The sequence below is a fragment of the Theropithecus gelada genome, chromosome 15 (assembly GCF_003255815.1).
Source record: "Theropithecus gelada isolate Dixy chromosome 15, Tgel_1.0, whole genome shotgun sequence".
Lineage (NCBI taxonomy): Eukaryota > Metazoa > Chordata > Mammalia > Primates > Cercopithecidae > Theropithecus > Theropithecus gelada.
This window is the reverse complement of record NC_037683.1, coordinates 78,961,500-78,981,610: the sequence shown is the minus strand read 5'-3', so window position 1 is coordinate 78,981,610 and position 20,111 is coordinate 78,961,500. Positions and strand designations below refer to the sequence as shown.

At 38.4% G+C, this 20,111-nt stretch overlaps 1 protein-coding gene across 1 annotated transcript in view; it reads right to left on the bottom strand.

Moving 5' to 3' along the window:
* Window positions 1-3,241: 3,241 nt before the first annotated feature.
* Window positions 3,242-20,111, bottom strand: part of LOC112607733 (histone-arginine methyltransferase CARM1-like) — a 271,632-nt gene continuing 254,762 nt past the window's right edge. Inside the window, 5 exon segments of the mRNA XM_025358879.1 lie at window positions 3,242-3,335; window positions 13,067-13,120; window positions 13,122-13,202; window positions 15,626-15,713; window positions 19,305-19,404. Of these exon segments, the coding sequence (XP_025214664.1) occupies window positions 3,242-3,335; window positions 13,067-13,120; window positions 13,122-13,202; window positions 15,626-15,713; window positions 19,305-19,404 (417 nt within the window).

Here is a 20,111-nt window from a genome sequence, read left to right as displayed (position 1 = left end):
CACCAAGAACAGTACCCGACACACCATAATTGTTTAATAAATTAGTTGAAAGAAAGAAGAGAAGTTAAGAAATAATTAAGTTGAGGAAATTAAGGGAACTTAATATTTTGGAATAGGAAGGATCAAATTATTTTGTGAGAGCTATTAATGTAGTAATAGAGGTTTGCTGTGGTGCTAGCCTGGAAGATTAAATGCTCTTTTGGCCATGATATTGTGATCATAAGCTTATTTCTTTGGGGACCCATGAGGAGCTCTTTGGGGCCACATTCATTCACTCATTCATCAGACATTTATCCAGCAGCTTTGTGTAACACTGTGTTACAAAGGGCAGTGACAAGGTCTTGTCTCAAAGTATTAGGGGTCCCAGACAAGTTAAACAATAACTGAGACCAACCACATCCAGATGCCATAAAAGTGATGTTTATGCAGGGGTCTTTGAGTGATGTGGGAGAGGCATCTAACTCAGCCTTGGGAAAAGCTTTGCAGAAGAGGCCATGCTTGATGAAGTTTTCAAGTTTCAATAGGAAACTTTGAGCCCCACCTTCCCTTCAAATGGTTCACTCTGTAACAATGTACCACAGGTTTCTTCTTGTATTCTAAAGGACCACCAGCTGTTTCTGGATTTGGGTCACTGGGGGTGGTTGTTTTACAGATTAACTCTGAAACTCTGCTCTAGGTCTCCCAATAAATGCTCCCTTAGCACCCTTTCCTTCTCCTTCATATCACTTATTGCAATTATGATAATTAATTATGCATCAAGCTATTTGATACCTACTTCCCTCCCACTACGATATGAGTTTCCTGGAGGCAGAGATTGAATCTGTCCCAATCTGCTACATTGCTGCTGCCTGACATAGTGAATGGCCCAGCCAGGTCTTGTGCAGAGCCTGAATGACGAAGCGCTAGTCTCAAAACTCTTGTAAAATCTGCCAGGTTACCTGAGAGCTTGTCCTCTCTGATGAAGTGTTTTTGTCCTCTTGCTCAGTTTTAGGAACAACTGTTAGCTACTCTTTTATTTTCAAATTACTTTAAAATAATTAATTTTCAAAACAAAGGTTTCCACCCCACCAAGGAAAAATAGAAACTTTCACATTTTATGCAATGGTGGACGTTTGTGCCTTTAGTAATAAATTTGCTGATCTTGAGATGTTTCTAGTATGTAAATGATGCCCAGATGGCATGCTCTTGCATGTCGGTAGTGTTTACAGTGCCTTAAAAATGGTAGAACAAAAAACAAATGGAGAAAAAGTTATTTTGGTGCTAAATTACCAACAATTTCTCTGGGTTACACCATTTATTTTAGTTCTTCCCAACACACACACATGCTTCCTCTCAGATGCTGTAATAGCAAACTGGCATTGAACTGGCAGTGGGAGTGGTCTGGAGAAGGGCATTACCATTGTTGAACACTTAACTGAGCACCTATTGTATGCTAAGCACTTTTCTAATATTCTGTCATTTAGTCCCCATCTCCACTGAGGATGCTGAGGTCTAGACATCAGGAAAGGGATGGTGAAGAAATATAGTCAAGATCTGGAATTCTCAGGGAATTAAGTACCCTCCTCTGCTTCTGTCTGTCAGCTGCTGAGTAAGAGGCAAGGGAAAAGGAAAGTCATGTGCCCTTCATTCAACAGCCAGTCTGTTTTGATTGAGCTGTGGCCATCTTGAATTATCCTCAGACCTTACAATCTCTCACTATGACCTTATGGTCACTGTTTGTGCCTTCACGCAAGGGAGGTGTTGGCCCTGGCCAGGATCTCTCTGGGTGGTTTTTTGGTAAACGCCTTGTTCTTGTAAGATAAAGCAGAGGTGGGACTCAAGAGTTAATAGTTTACATGGTTCTTGTATTCAAAAGGCGAGTTTTCTAAAACCTTCTAAGTAGTCACATTCTTTTTCAAATCCCAAATGATTCTGTTTGGAATAAACTACAAATCATCATCTATTTACCATATGGAGAGAGTTGGAAAGCAGAGAACAGGAAGAAAAAGGAGGAAGAAAAAAAATTAGCATTTATTGAGCACTAATTCTGTGAACTGTTAGGTACTTGGGCATGTTATGTAAATTCTTGCAATCCTAGTGAGGTATATGCTTTTTATCTCATTATACAGATAAAAACACTGAGGCCTACATAGGTTACATAATTTGCCTCAAATTGGTCTGCGTGTTAGTGAGTAGTCAGCTTGTTCTCTCTGAGGCCCAAACCTGTGCCCTTTGCTTTACATGGCATGATTGTGTTAAGGACAGATGAAAGCAAGGACACCTCCCTTCCCTCAGAATTAAAGACATGATCTGTATCTCTAATGGGCAATGAGTTTCAAAGATTCACACTGTATGTGACAACTGGTATACAATATATTACATTGTAGCTTTGCCCTTTTTTTTTTTTCCTTTCCTGCTTCAAGGTCAAAATCTCTCATTTTCTTATCTCTGCTAAAGAATTATTGGTTTGGTTTCCTGAGTTTCCTCTTTGCTTCAAGTTTTTCAATACTACAGACATATGATTCTTTGACTAATAGCCTTTGGGAGACATTATGAGGAAAAAGTCTCTTTTTAATAAGGAAATCAAGAGTAACAGTGTCCAGTGGTTTTATTTGTGTGGTTGATTTCATGTGTGGATTTTTAATTGGCTCATATTTGAACAGGTGTCTAAGGATGGGGAGTTTTTTTTTCTGGAAACATTTATTGTATTCATCTCACTGTGGCAAGTTCCTTGTATCAGATGAAATCTGCATAGCTTTTAAAGAGAGGAATGTCCTGACTTATGTGAGCTACACATCCAATGAGTCTCAAAAAAAATGTAACTTAAACGAATTCATGTTTTAGGTGTATTGAAATAACTGCTACATAAAGTGAATGAAAGTCAGACTATCTTTGAATCCCACATTTTACAGATGAGAAAACCAAATGCCAGGGAGAGAAACTTGCTTTGCCTGAGGTCACACAGCTCATTATAGCTCAGCTGGAGGACTGAGCTCACTTGGAACTGGAGGACATTATAGCTCACTTTGTAGGACTCTCTAGTGACTTTGTTTCAGTATCAGATTGTTATGTATTGAATTCTGTTTAAGGGATCATAAAACATTCAACTCCATACAGGCGCCAAGTCTCCTCAGAGAGGAAGAGAACTAGTATATACTTTCTTTTCCTCTTAGGAAAGATAGAGTTTTTCTGTTCCTCTTTACCTGGTCATGGAGTGATTAAGATTTTATAAACGTAGGTGTAAAATGCATGGGAAGATTTCTTACCTAAAGAAAGGATTCTTTAAGTCAAGGATGTTCTCAGATCTGAAGCCTGTTTGGTTCACCAGCGCCACGATCTGAATGTCATAGCTCTGTCTGCATTACAGAGAAAACCACATCTCACAAGACTGGTTAGCTACTCATGTACATATAAGGCATCTTTCATATATGCCTACTTCATAAGGGTTTTGAGAGTAGGTGTTTGGCATCTTATATATGTACATGTGCATTTATTTGGAAGCCATTAGTATTTGTAGAGGCAATTCAAAGTCTTGTTTATTCATTAGAAGAATTTGATAGCTATAATTTCTTGATCTAAAAATTACAAAGGTAATGGTACTTCTGGTTGATCAAAGCACATTTTTGGGAAGGGGTGGAGTAGAGAAGCTTTATCAACATCAATGACAGAAAATGGCTTTAAGTAACAGAGATGCTTTATATGTCATCATTGAAGTTCCAAAACAATCTCAATCATGGAAGGACTGGGTGAGCTAAAATTTCAAACTGATGTAAAACAGCCTAACAGCAAACAGATGTGATTGATTTTAAGAGGCCTCAGATGAAGGCTCATGCAATTACAGTGAGAGGAATTGGCTGTTGTGAATAAATAACATTCTTGGTGACTAATCTGAAGGAGTTATGTTTGTAGGATTTTATTAGTCATTCTTAATAATACATATATTTCTGCTGATTATAAAAATGTTACATATTCACTGTAGAAAAATTGAAAAATAGAGAAAATATAAGGAAAATAATCTGTAATAATAGATTCTTTCAGCTAGTATATTTTCCTTCTATTTTTCTCTCTGTATACTTATAGATGTAAATGTTTAATAAAATGATGCTTAAGTACTGCTTTATATATTTCTTCTTTTATTTGACATAAGCGTTTATCCTATATAATTCTTGAAAATGTATTTTTCAATTATATGAATTACATAATTCATATGAATTATATGAATTTATAGCTCTATTTAATAATTTCCCATTGCTGAATATTTATATTTTTGTAATATATTATTACTTATAATAACAAACACTGAATTCTTTACAGAAATGTGGTAAAGGACATTCTTGCAATATATCTTTATGTCCTACCTACAATTATTTACTGGAATAAATTAGAGGTTGACTCACAAGGCTAAAGCATATTAATGTATTTATAATTCCCAAAACTAATTGCTAAAATAACTTCCAGAAAGGGTACCAAATTACTTCCTCACCTACAAAGCATGTAAGTGCCATTTTTTTTTAAGAGACAGCTGTCACTCCTGCGGAGGCTGGAGTGCAGTGGCATGATTACAGCTCACTGCAGTCTCAAACTCCTGGGATCACATGATCTTCCCGCCTCACCTGCCCAATAGCTACCCATGTTGCCCAGGCTGGTTTTGAACTCCTGGCCTCAAGCAATCTTCTTGCCTAGGTTCCCCAAAACATTGGGACTACAGGTGTGAGTCACCATGCCCAATGTGAAAGTGCTAATGTTATCACACCTTCCAAATCCTTAATATTTAAATATTTGGAGTTAAAATATTGTGGATTTTTAATTTCCTTTATTAAGCATCTTTTTTAAATTTCAGAAATTAATGAGTGATATAAAGTCCTCTATTCGCACTTCCACATTGTCATTGCCAGTAGAAGCCTGAATAGCCTTAAATATAATGTCATATCCTGTAAAACCAGTAACTTAAGTTCTTGATTTTATTGGGACCAGGCAAACTGGAAGGAAAACATAGCTACAACATGTTTAAAAATCAAGACTATATCCTTTGATCCTTTTTTAACTCAGCTAATTGGCTCAGAACATTGTTTTAAAATTTTTCTTCTATGATAACTACATCCAATACTTCACTACATTTTTGATACCTGAAGGTAGATTCAAGGGGAACTAGATATTGTGACAATGAGCTCCTTAGAAGAGGTTCAAACCTTGCTGGAATCATAGAAAGACTGAGATATCAGCCTGGTAAATAAGTAAGGGAGAGACATACCTCCCCTTTTTGCTAAATGAAAGACATCTTAACAATGTCTGAAGTAATTAAAGTAGAACTCCAAGTAGGAATTGAGTCCTCTGACGTATGAGTGGATATGTGTATTTATGGATGCACATATGAACCAGGTTAGTCACAGGAACTGCATGGTTCTTGTTGTGGTTGGGATGAACAGTCAATAGATTTTTGTTATGGGGTCTTCGGCAAGGCTTTTTTTTCAGAATAGGATGTACGATAATGTAGCTACTTCACACTCACTTTTTACAACCCACTCCTCTTTGCACACTATCAAAATCCTATCTTCTCTGATGGAAGGAAAAAGAGGGAGCAGTCTGGGGTCAGTCTGGGCTTTGAAAAGTTGAGATTTGTGGTTAAAGCCCTTTAGTGTGTGGCGGGGGAGATTGGGGGTGCAGTGAAAGAATAGTCAGGTTCACTGATTTTATAGTGATTCACGTGACCAAGGAGAATGTGTCTTATTTAAAATTTCAGGAAAATAATACACTTTAATAGCAGTGTCATGCTAATGCCAAGATACCCAGAAGGTCAACCCCAAACTCAACAATTAAAGTGTAATGTTTATGGAATGTTCCTAAAGCAACCAATAATGAATAATCTAAAACTGTGTCTACAGAACTTTTAATAACTATTAGTTCTTTTGAACCAGTTATTTGAAAATGTGCATTTTTAAAACCCTAGTTCCTTGCCACACTTAGTTATTTTAAACTGTATAGAGACAGAGCAGGTGGGTTAAGTGGGAACATATCTTAGTTCAAGGATTGAATACAAAACCATCGCTTTGTATACCAGCATTTCTTTTGCAATATCCAAGAATAAATTGGAAACTTGGGAACAACATATGCAGAACATGTCTTTCCAGAGAGTATGGTAATTCATGATAATTTCCTCTTACAGAAAACAGAAGATGAAATAGTGGGATAGGCTTAGTTCTGACCATCAAAAAATAATGGATGGAGAAATACGTGGCAGGAAGCTGGGAAAAAATTACCCAAGTCACCAAGGAGTCACTGATACATAAAGAAATGAAAGCCTCTGCAGGCATGGACTCTAGACCAGTGTTCTTCAAAGGGGTTGAGTTTTCCCCCAGAGAGAACGTGGGATGACACATTGGAGTGTGGAAGAAAATGCTGAACTATTAAAAATTTTTTTCGTAGTTATGATGGACTGAATTGTGTCCTTCCAAAACATATGCGCAAGGTCTACCTACCAGTAGCTATGAATGTTACCTTGTTTGGAAATGGGGTTTTGCACCTGTAACCAAGTTCACAAGAGGCCATACTGAATTTGAAGAGATTCTAAATTCCATGGCTGTCCACATAAGAAGAAGAGAGGACACAGAGATACATGCAGGAAAGACAGCCATGTGAAGACAGAAGCAGAGACTGGAGCCATGCAGCTCCAAGGAATTCCAGGGACTGCAAGGCACCATAAGAAGCTGAAAAGCAAAGGGCAGCTTCTTCCTTTCAGCTTTCAAAGGAAATGTGACCCTGCTGACACTTTACAGTATTTCTGTCAAAAATTCAGTGTTTATCATTATAAGTAATAATACATTATAAAAATATGAATATTCAACAATGGGAAATTATTAAATAGTGCTATATATTCATATAATGCCATTGAAAACTACATTTTCAATAATTATGACATAGGATAGATACTTGCTTATGTCAAATAAAAGAAGGAATATATGAAGCAATACTTAGGCATCATTTTGTTAAACATTTACATCTGTAAGTACACAGAGAAAAAAATAGAAGAAAATATAATAGCTGAAAGAATCTATTATCATTATGGTTAGATTCAATAAGACTCTAATCATATTTTAACTAATATGGTGCAACATTAGTGAGTTAAATACCAGCCATGTGATAGGCACATGGGTCAGAGCTAGAAGAATATGAGTAACATTGTAGAACAAAAAAATGTCATCTAAAGCTGCACTAGCACATTCTATTACTTCACTGTGCCGAGTAATGCACAATAGTTTCTTCCATAATTCCTTCTGATGCAGATGACCACATATATAACTATGGAGAGGTTTTATTTTATGTGATGTCCAAGGTAAAACTGTTTAACAATGACCATTAGAAATAGCAATGATTGCAGTGACGCTTCCTATGCTTTAATTCTTTGATCAGCATTTCTTCTAGGTTTATAAACTATAAAGCTCATCAAACTCTCCAAACCAAATCCCTTGGCAAATCTGGGTACAGCAGGCCTTCACAGGGATCCAAAAATTTTAAATAATGTTTCAAAATATTTCTCTACAAGTGGCTGAGCTAGATCCAAAAATCAGCCTATATTTATTTTTCAATGCATCCTTTGATTTCTATTTTTGTATGTCTTACAAAATATATAATATATGAGTTTCTATATATGCTTATGTACACATAGATCTGTCTATGTATGTGTGTATATATATATGTGGATAGATATATATAGCATATCTGTATACACATGTGTGTGTGTGTGTGTGTGTGTGTATGTGTGTATTTAGAGAGAAACTATTTAGTTCTGGGCTTTCTATTATTATTACTGTAGTACATGCACATAATTAAAAGAGTATTGGGCTGGGCACGGTGGCTCACACCTGTAATCCCAGCACTTTGGGAGGCCAAGGTGGGTGGATCACGAGGTCAGGAGATCAAAACCATCCTGGCTAACATGGTGAAACCCCGTCTCTACTAAAAAAATATTTAAAAAGTAGCCAGGCATGGTGGTGGGCACCTGTAGTCCCAGTTACTTGGGAGGCTGAGGCAGGAGAATGGCGTGAACCCAGCAGGCGGAGCTTGCAGTGAGCCGAGATCACACCACTACACTCCAGCCTGGGTGACAGAGGGAGACTCCGTCTCAACAACAACAACAACAACAACAACAACAAAAGATAAATATTGGTATACTTGGGGAAGACATACATAAAGTGTTTTTATTCATAGGTGCAGATGATCAAAAAACTTTAAAGACCATTTCTACAACTTTCAGGTTATAAATTTCATAAAGTTAATGAAAACACTAGGTTCTATTTTATTGCTCAAGCAATAAAATGAATGACAGCTCCAGAATGATGGGAGACTGTCAAAAATAAAATGTTAATAGTACAATCATAAATGGACCTGATGGGGAAGAAAAGGGCAGTTATTGTCATACCTGTGAGGTTGCATAGGGAACTCTCCTAGGAGTTCAGAGTTTAAAAGAATATTTGACAATAAGGTAGGGGGAGATTCTATCCAAAGCAGTACAAAGGGACAGCACCTTACTGAAAAAGAATGAAAACACTGACATTCACGAAGTGCAGAGGCTTTTAGAAAATACCAAGGAAAACAAGGATTTCAAACCCAAAATATCTGAAGAGAGATACTAAGAATAAGGATGAGAATAAAGGAAGAGGAATTGGAATTAAGATTTACTGTGGGCTTACTGTGTGTTAATCACAAATACTATCTTATCTCTTTTAATATTTGTAAAAGTCTGATGAGACAAGGATTACAAATACTACTTTATAGGTGATGGATGAGGTGAGGAAACTGGGATGTTAGATTCATTAACCTGACCAAGATCACTCCAGTACCAACCAGTATATAGAAGAGACTGAACAGAACCAGCACATAGCAGACTCCAAACTGTGGTCTCTTTACTACATAAGGGTGCTAACCTACTAAGATTAAAAACTTCCTCCCTTCCTTTCTTCCTTTGCAAAGCATTACATGGCCATATTTTAGCTGCTTCTTTCAATTGTGCTAGACTAAGTTCTTAGTGAGAGACGGATATCAGCTGATGACGCCTTCACTCAGTTAGTAATTCCACAATATTTCTGGGTGTCTGAAATATATTAAGTAAAGAGGGATACACCATAGAATAAGACTCAATCTCTCTTCTCAGGCAGCTCACATATAGAAAATTACAGCAATAAATAGGTGCTCTAACAGAGGTACTACAGGGCTGTAGGAGCCATGGGCAGGAGTGTGAAGTAGATGGTTTGCCTCCTTCTTACCTTTTAAGAAGGGTAGAAAAAATATTACCCATGAGGATGAAACACAAGGTATGTCAGAAGAAAAGTAATAGAAGAATAAGATGATTTAAATTCACTCACAAAATTATACACTAAGAAACTGTAAAAATATAAATATCTGAAAGAAAAATAATGTTATCCTGGTTTGCAAAAAGCAGAAAAGACAAAGTCCAAAATTCCAGGCAGATGTTGGCTATTGCTCCTTTGTGCTTTCCTCCCCCCCCCCCCCCCCCCAGAACTGGTCATTAAACAGATGGTTGATAAAGATTTAGAAAGAAAGTAGTAACTTTCAGGATGAACATGGCATAAGTCAGCATTTTCCACTTTTCCTTCTGGAAGCTATCCAAAAACAAGGAGAATCGAAATATTCTGCAGATGGCAAACCTCATTTTCTGTAAAACTAGGAGAAGGAGATAATCTGCAGTCTTCGACATATGTGTAAGGGCTGTAAAAGCAGTCAAGATTGGTTATTAGTCATGTGGGAAAAGGTGCAAAAGAAGTGCAAAGAGGGACAAAAGAGCCCAGCGGCAGCACATCTTAGCACCTGAAAATAAGAAGCATTTTTCTGAAATGCAAAAGGTATATTCCTTGTTTGTAACATCTTGTGCAGGAACTGGGGTGAGCAGAGCTTTGGGCAGAAATGCTCCTGGAACTGGAGCATGGTGGAACTACCTAAAGAATACAAGAGGAGCCATTGTTGCAGGAAGTAGTGTGATTCTGTGGCAACCTAGAAGAAGAAGAAGTTTGAGTTGAGAAAAACCGATAGCATGAAAACTGTCACATCTTCTTCTGCCACAGAAACTTCCTCCTGTAAATAACTGCCCAGAAAAGTCCTATAATTTGATGAACAATAACATCAAAACAACAAGCACGAGAGAGGTTACCAGGAAAAAAAGTAGAAAAAAGTAGTAAAATTTACAAACACATGAAAAACGTGTATCAGTAAAATGATGCCATGGCACATATAAAAAAGTGAGCAAATATTTTCTCACGATTTTTGAAACATAATGAAGTCTTCACCTGTATGAAGGAAGCAATAACTTTCATGAAGGAAGATCATGATGCAGACGGAAGAGAACAAGAAGGATCTTAATGTGCAGATACGGAAATGTCTTTGAGAAGTATTGCTAAATGAAAAAGGACGTAGAAAGCAGATACAGAATATTACTATTTAGGTATAAAAGCAGTGAGGAGGAAATAAATAAGAAAGTAGATTCTTACCTTTACAGTGTTTTGTAATTTTATATCTAAAATGAAACTCTGAGAGGATATGCAAGAAATAATAACTGAGGCTACATGATGGGGGAAGAGGAGGGGCCCAAATGAGGTTAAGGAGATAGAAAGTCATGATAATTAGAGATCTAGCTCAGTTTCACTACAATAAAAGCGATGTCCAATTAGTTTCATTTCCTTTTTTTTTGGCAGAGTTATTGGACTGGGCTATGAGACTGAGGTCAGAAATTAAGTTTATTTAGATATCATATTCCAAAAAGGTCATATTATATTTCTTTCTGACCTAGATGGAGAAATGTGGCCTGGGAATGAATACAGGTGAGTGGATTTTGAGCTACTTCCATGACCAAAGCCAAAAGGTGTGAAAAAAGCTGAATACATGCAAACTTTGAAGAAAGATTACATCCTTGGCTTTTTTCTACTTAATATTTTTTAAATCTAAATTTGCCTATTAAATCTGCAAAAGATAAAATGGTAGGAATCACTAATATGCTAAAAACTTTAAAAGAAATAATCCACTGGCTCTAGTAAAGATCCAAAAACGATAGATAATTGAATGAGTGGAATAAATACAAAAACCTGTACCGAAGTTGAAAAAGACCAGCTGCATACTAGGAAAAGGGAGAAATGTGATTTGAAAGTCAATCATGCAAAAATACACTTCTTGTGTTTAATTGACTATACACTCAAGTAAAATGGATCCCAAACTTAAAAATATATTATTGTGATTCAAAACAGAAATAGTTACTATTGCTCTGATCCCAGCATTTATCAGAACACATATGCTGTCGTCCTGTAATTAGTTCTGAAGAAATGTTTTAAAAGGGGACACTGATAACCAGGGTATTTCAGAGGGGGAGAACTTAGAATTTCAAACTATTTCAAAATCACTCTTATGGGGGGGAGGAGTTGAGGATGTTAGCTTAAAGACAGGTAGGCTAGAAGGACATTTGGTAAAACTCTCCAAATATTTGAACAATTGCCATTTAGAGGTTACAGCCAACTTACTTTGTTCGAGTTCAGAAACACAACTAAGATCAATAAGTGGAATTTATAGAAAGTAAGATATAGAATCAACAGCAAGGATAATTTTTTAATAATTGGAGATGTTGAAAATGGGAGACATTAATAGCCAAGGACCATATGAAGCATAACCTAACCTTACCAAAACTTAAATACAAACCAAACAAGATGCTACTGTAAAAAAATATTTTTGGGTCTATCAGACTGACACAAATCACAGAGATGGATAACATGAAGTTTAGGAAAAGATGTAGAGAAATGAACATGCTTATTTATTGCTGGTGCAAGGGGAAATTGGTCCAACCACTGAGAAAAGTAGTATCTATCAGAGCATAACAGGTACATACTGTGATTCAGCATTTCCATTTCTAGGCATCTCATTTGAAAACACTCATGTCACTGTACACACTGTGTGTTCCAAGATGTTCAGTGCGGAATTTGTTGCAATGCCAAAATAATTGAAAGCAACCTGAATCAGTCAATCAGAGATTTTTTTAAAAAAAAGAATCATAGTACAACCATGCTCTGGACTATTATGCATGTATTAAAAAGAACAAAAAAAACTATCTGTGCAGATTCAGGACTTATTACTAAGTAAAAATTAAGTTGCAGACTTCTAGTGTAACTTGTACAAACAAGTCCCACCATGATGTTCTTTACCGGCACATCACGGAAAAATCACCTGAAAGTATACAAATCAAAACTGTCACATCAGAGGTGTGGGGTGAGGTGTGGGACTGGAGAAGGATTCTATACACTTGTGTAGTTTTGAGTTATATGTATGTTAGATTTTTGTAATTAAAGAAATAAAGACTTCAAAAATGAAAGAGTTAGTTTGTGGGGTGGCGAGCTCTTTGTCACAGGAGTATTCAAGCACAGACCTTTCTCTGCTTAATAGTTTTGAAATAAAAATTTGACTGTTACATCTGCAAAAGATAAAATAGAAGGAAGAGTGGGAGGTAGCGAGGAAAGAAAGTTGAATAAGATGACCTCTGAGTACCCTTGATACCCTGAAGGTCTTGGAACCACTCCTCTACTCTTCCATCCTCTAACTCACACAGCAGAGTTCCAACAAGGTGAAATAGGACATTGAAAAAATGAGAGATAAATCGAGGTAAATCTTGCAGATAACTCATGAAATCCATTTCCACAGAGTCCTTCCTGACACTATATGCTGCCTCTGGAATGCTTTTCTCCCCTGTATACAGATCAATTTTATTGTACTAAATTTGGGGGTATGTGGCCAGACCGACCGATGTAAGTCAGTCCAGGAAGCTGACACAAGGTTTAAACACTTGATCATTCAAGCCTTGGCAAGTACTCCTGTGAGCTGCTGGATTTCCTTCCTTCCTCCACGGTCAGGCGGAGAACATTGCCTTTGAGTTATGTGAAGCTCCTCTTCCTTACCACACACATTGCTCAGGCAGGCCTTTGGAAAGCTTGCTGTCCGTTTGTACATGCTGGAGTCTCAGGGGCCCGCCAGCTTCTTCCTGCTCCCAGACCTCAATGCCCAGGAAAAAGAGGTGAAAACATATCTGTACTTTCCTGCTTACCGTTTATTGGCTGCAAACAGCATTTTCCCTGACAGCGTCTCCCCTTCCTTGGCCAAGAGGAGTCTGCAGGAGGCACCGCACCTGGTACCAATGAGTCAGAGGCTCAGTTGGGGCTGTTGACAGCCAAACCGTTACCCTGTAGGGCAAGAAAAAGAGATAAAAGCCAATCACATGTCAGACCCACATTAATGGGTTGGACTGCAGACTAAGGTTGATAGTGGTTTTCGTTCTTTTGAGTCATAGAGCCCTTTGATGAGAAGAATAGCTCAATTTATGGAGCAGGCCGGGCGTGGTGGCTCATGGCTGTATAATCCCAGCACTTTGGGAGGCCAAGGCAGGCGGATCACAAGGTCAGGAGATCGAGTTCAGCCTGGCCAATATGGTGAAACCCTATCTCTACTAAAAACACAAAAATTAGACGGGCATGGTGGTGGGCCCCTGTAGTCCCAGCTACTCGGGAGGCTGAGGCAGGAGAATAGCTTGAACTTGGGAGGCAGAGGTTGCAGTGAGTGAGATCACACCTGGGTGACAGAGAAAGACTCAGTCTCAAAAAAAAAAAAAAAAAAAAAAAAAATTATGGCGCAAGTACCATATGCTGAGTACTGAATTAAGAGTTTATGTATATAATTTTAGTAAATCTATACAATCATCCTATGAAGTATGCCCAGAGAGGTTAAACAATTTGCCCAACATCACATAGGACGACTGGGGAACCATGCTTCAAACTGATAGACTTGGCCACCATGGCAACCTGTATTTCTGAATCAAAGCTCATTAGAGGCCCAATAAGTAACAAGGTTAAATCAGAAGCTGATTTGCTTGGATAGTGCAGCAAAGGGAGACGTCTGGAGTCTGGCCTCTTACTGACTCCTGCCAACCTGTTCAGGGGTCTTGAAGGGGCTTCTGGAGGCAAGAAAAACTACCAGAGCATATGGCGTCTACCATGCTTCCAGCTCAGACATCCTGTGTGTGTCTGCCTAAGTGTTAAATGGAGTTTCCTCATTTCATATGAAAAAGTGAGAAAGTCTTGCTGTGCTTCTACACCAAGGTCACCTGTCCAGGGGTTGGGCAGTGGTTGCTGGCTGAAGGGGAGCAAGGGGCACATTAAGCATGGGGCAAATTCCTAGAGGGTTAATTTTGACTAGAAGATTTGGGGAAAAATTATATGTAATTTACCTACCTAAGTAATATAAATGACTTTTATATCAAAATATACTCAGATGTAATATAGAATAGAATGCAAATCTTCCTTCCCCTTCTTCTTCTGGTTTTTTTTTTTTTTTTTTTTTGAAACAGGGTTTCTGCCCTGTTTCAAGGCCTGTTTTTCTGTTGCCCAGAGCTCAAGTGATCCTCCCACCTCAGCCTCCCAAGTAGCTGGGACTACGGGCATTCACCACCATGCCCAACTAATTTTTAAAAAAACCTTTTGTGAGATAGGGTCTCGCTATGTTGCCCAAGCTGGCCCACAAATTTTCTCTCTCTCTATTTTTTTAAAAAGACAAAGCATTTAATTTCAAAGACACTTCCCCCTTGAGGTAGGCCACTTCACACTTGTCTCTCTCACCCTTACAGGACCAAATTCACTTACATGGGCTATTACAGAGAGGAGAAAATGTATGTATTCTTTGAACAAACATGTTCATATGGAGTCAAGGTTATTTGTGCCTCATTTTCTTCTTCTCAGATTGTCAGCTCTGACAAGGTTTCCAGGGGTCACCTCTCTTGAGTCTTCCCCCCAGACCCCCAAGCTGTATTACAGCCCCATGGGCATTTCTTTCTAAGCAGGTACAATGATAAGCCTGGGCATTCTCACAAGGAATGAAGGAGAGCACATGGTAAACATTTTCCTCCACCTGGGCATGGGACCCAGACCAGATCTCTTTGCTAGTTGGAACACACTAGAAAGCCTGGGAAGAGAGTACAGCAGTCAGGAAGAGAATAGAGATTTGGGGGCCACGGACTGGTGCAGCCCACACAAGGAACACCAAACAGTGACAGCCAACGTGTAGGTAGTCGTTCCCCTCTTTTCCCCGCAACTTTCAAACCTGTGCAATAGGAAGGTGCACAGATAGCGAAGTTTCCTAATGTTGCAACTAGCATTAGTAATACACATCTGCCTGATCGTCAAAGGACTCCAGAGTATAAACCGAAACCGGGAAAAGTATAATTCAAGGTATCAGGATACAAGAGATTGTATAAGCCGGTGTGTCAGAAACAAAAGCAAAGGCTTGGGGTACCACCCCATCGATTCTATTAAAGACCAAAGAGGTGCAAAAAGCACAAACCCTCTCTCACTCCTCCAAAGCTCAATCCATTTGGCTGAAGAGGCTTTGCATAGTTTAGTTAGAGTTGATATGACACATGGAAAAGCATCTCATTTTCACTTTTTCCTAAAATCTAAAATTAACATTAACATCTGTGTTTATTTCCTTGAAAATTGGAGAAACAAGAATTAGTGTCATTGAAATCAATTATTAAACACTTTAAAATTGTGATTACAAATAGTAGATAGCATGGGGTAGAGCAGACTGAGAAAATGTTGGTGGGGGGTATACACACAGAGATCCAACAAATGCCACATCAAACCAGAACGCCAGGCCATGGATGAGCCCAGACTGTGCTATCCGAAACACAAAGGGAATTTCTACTCTGTAAGGAAATAAAAAAGATAAAAGACTTGGAATTATTTTGTTTTTGTTGACAGATGTACTAGATATATTTGTGAGATCAGTAGGAATATTTTCTTTCTCTCTTGGGCACTTTTGCCTTGGCAGCCAAGTTGTCTTGGTGTGTGATTAATGCTTGGGTGGTGCTGCACATTTGAGAAGCTTACTTCTTAACAAAACCCTTCAATAACTACGCTACTCTGCTGCAATGACCTGGAACTGCATAGGGTGAATGTAACATCTGGAGCTAGGTTTTTTTATTTTATTTTATTTTATTTTTTATTATTATTATACTTTAAGTTCTAGGGTACATGTGCACAACATGCAGGTTTGTTACATATGTATACTTGTGCCATGTTGGTGTGCTGCACCCATCAACTCGTCAGCACCCATCAACTCGTCATTTACATCAGGTACAACTCCCAATGCAATCCCTCCCCCCTACCCCCTCCCCATGATAGGCCCCGGTGTGTGATGTTCCCCTTCCCGAGTCCAAGTGATCTCATGGTTCAGTTCCCACCTATGAGTGAGAATATGCGGTGTTTGGTTTTCTGTTCTTGTGATAGTTTGCTGAGAATGATGGTTTCCAGCTGCATCCATGTCCCTACAAAGGACACAAACTCATCCTTTTTTATGGCTGCATAGTATTCCATGGTGTATATGTGCCACATTTTCTTAATCCAGTCTGTCACTGATGGACATTTGGGTTGATTCCAAGTCTTTGCTATTGTGAATAGTGCCGCAATAAACATACGTGTGCATGTGTCTTTATAGCAGCATGATTTATAATCCTTTGGGTATATACCCAGTAATGGGATGGCTGGGTCATATGGTACATCTAGTTCTAGATCCTTGAGGAATCGCCATACTGTTTTCCATAATGGTTGAACTAGATTACAATCCCACCAACAGTGTAAAAGTGTTCCTATTTCTCCACATCCTCTCCAGCACCTGTTGTTTCCTGACTTTTTAATGATCGCCATTCTAACTGGTGTGAGATGGTATCTCACTGTGGTTTTGATTTGCATTTCTCTGATGGCCAGTGATGATGAGCATTTTTTCATGTGTCTGTTGGCTGTATGAATGTTTTCTTTTGAGAAATGTCTGTTCATATCCTTTGCCCACTTTTTGATGGGGGGACCTAATACCATAAAAACCCTAGAGGAAAACCTAGGTAGTACCATTCAAGGCATAGGCATGGGCAAAGACTTCATGTCTAAAACACCAAAAGCAACGGCAGCAAAAGCCAAAATTGACAAATGGGATCTCATTAAACTAAAGAGCTTCTGCACAGCAAAAGAAACTACCATCAGAGTGAACAGGCAACCTACAGAATAGGAGAAAATTTTTGCAATCTACTCATCTGACAAAGGGTTAATATCCAGAACCTACAAAGAACTCAAACAAATTTACATGGAGCTAGGTTTGACTAGAGAAGAGGAAGATGACTCAGGACACAGAGGGTAGCCATCCTTCAAGAAGCCAAAGCATGGGCAGGGTCAGTTCCCTTCCACAGCTGCTCAAAGGGAAAGGTTGTTCAGGCCTCTAAAAATGGAGTGGAGCACAAAGGAAACATCGAACTCAGAAGGTCATCCTCATAGTTAATTTATTTTTGTGGGAGGCAATTTAACTTCCACTAGGCTACAACAAGAGTCATGCAGAAGTGGCTATGGTTTATGCCAAATGCAGAATAAGCAGGAATAGAAAGGGAATTGGGAAAGATACAATGCAATCTAGATGCTGGACCTATTTTAGCTGTGGAACCTTGGAAGGTCATTTAAATTCCCTGAAACTTGGTACCTGCATTTGCTGAAGGGTGACAAAATCACTCTCCTACTTTCCTCATAAGATTCTTCTGCATGTTAAGTGAAAAAACATGTATATAAGACTTCTTTGCAAACTTTAGAGTAATTCATAATTATTGGCTCATTGCTGGGGCTGTATCACTTCAAGGAGTTGGATTTTCTGAAGTGCTTTAGAAGTTTTCAAAGGAGGTTGTATGTTCTCTGTATTCATGGTGTCCCCAAAGACTTACCTTCCTTCACTCGCCTGAAAATAAAAAATATTTCTAGAGTTTTCCATTGTACTTGGCACATTGAATTTATCGGTCTTGACTGTTATTATTTCTTTTCATGTTTTGCATCTCCCTAGATAAAGTATGAGCTCCTGAAGAATAGAGACTTTAAAAATTACTTTCCATACATGTGCTAGCACCACCACAGTACCTGGCACATAGTAGGATCTCAATAAACATTTGTTGAATTAATGCACAAATGAATGAATGACATCGGTGGAAAACCCACGTAGACATAATTTTTAAAATATTCCCTAGGATTCAGGAGGTAGTTCAGAGCAATAAATAAAGCTAATCAAACTCGATTTTTTTCTGGATCTTTGGTAGTTATTAGAGTCGTTTGCAGATGCCATTTCTCTTGCTCTGAGCATATGGTAGGATTGCAGTTTTCCACCCACTTGAGCTCAGGTACTGCCTTGTGATTTGCTTCGACTGATCAAATGTGAACAGAAGTGACTTGTGCCGTTTCCAGGCAGAAGCTTTCATTGTCCTTTCATACTTTAACACACTCATTCTTTCTCCTGAGTGACCAGCATCATTTCAGATAGAAGCTGCTGCACTGGCCCAATTACTGGTGTGAGTAATGCATGGTAGAGCTAAAGCTAGCACATGATGGATAATTGTGTAGAAAACAAGACACCTGTGTTATTAGAAGCCACTGAGGTTTCTTTTTGTTACTGCAGCATGTTCTGGCCTATCCTAACATCCAGGATACCCTTTGTGCATCATGATATCAAGATGGATGATTTTTTCATTAGCCAGATGCACCTTCTAAATTCTCACCCTTGCTTCCCCAGTAGCTCCAGGTAAACAACCACCTGGCTAAGTCTTAACTTTCTTGTCCAGAAAACAAATATGACTATTAATTTTCTAAGGGAGAAAAAGACAAAATATTAATGAAAGGTCACCCCAAAACGATTCACACCACCATCTAAAAAAATGGAGCCAAGTCAAAGTAGGAATTCTCATTTCAGAGTCTTTTCAAGTGGAGGGGAAGAGGACAGAAATGAATATTTATTGAGTGCCCTCTTTAAAAATCAGCTGGTGCCTCTAAAACACTTAGCACGGTACCTAGTATGGAGAAAGCACCTAACAAGTTGTAGCTCTTTGCTTGTCCTTAATACATTCACTGGCCTAAGTGCATTCACATATATGCCGTCACTTTAGAGGCACAAAGCAGGGTGGCTAAAAGCCCAGACTTTGGAGCCTTCTGAAAGGTTCAAATCCTAGTTCCAATTAATACAATTTTTAATTCTGTGACTTTATGCAAACTATCATTCCACTTCGCCTCCTATGTGTCATCCATAAAATGGGGATAATATCCTAGGAAGGAAACATCATTATCTTTATTTAGCAATAAATGAAACTAATACTGACACATCATTCCCATATGTGACCAATATCTAAAATCTCTCCCCTGTGTGAGTAGCAAAAGTCTGCAATGAAGTTTTGTGGGTGGGAGATGTAGAGAGAAGATTGTAAACATCAAGAGCAACACTGATTTGCACAAATCTGTGTAGATCTTCCTCTTCTGCATCCATAAAGTTTACTGTGTATTTGACTATTTGAGCCATCAAAATCCTAACATCGAATGTGTCCTTGGGGGAAAAAATCAAAGATGTTACCTTTCTGCCAAGATAAACTGAGCTCAAGGAAATTTGCAGTCTAGCTTTTCTTCTGTAATTTTAAGTCATCAGGAGTTGGAATTTAGAAAGCATGAGCTTAATGAGAATAATGTTAACAATAAAAACAATAAAAAATGAGTACTTACTATGTTAAGCACTGAGTGCTTTTCGTGCTTTACTAAGTGCTAAGGGCTTTACTAGGATGTATCATTTACTCTTTAAAAATCTCTGGAGCAGGCATTTCGGGTGTGTGTGTGTGTGTGTTTCTGACTATCCAGAATTTATTTAGCAGTGCGGGTTTATCTCTTCTCCACATTCTGTCCAAAAAGTTCCATGTGAACTTAGTATACCCTCAGTAAAAGATGTGGCATATGACCCCAGATCAGCAAGTCAGAGCACTACTTTTCCCCTGAAGACAGTGATTGGTTCATAGATGAGCACATAATCCAAGGTAGGATAACTAACTAAACTACCTAAACTAAATCTGGAGCTTTTGGCTTAAGTTATTAGGAAAAGGCAGGCTCTCCTGTGGAATTTAGAGTCGTAAAAATCAGAGGCTGGAGTTTCTGTAGCCATCTTGTTACCACGAAGGGAAAGCCTGTCTAGGAAAAGTGTTAAATCAGAGGAAGTAGAGATAATTGATAAGGATAGAAAAATCACATCCTGGTGACATTTTTGGA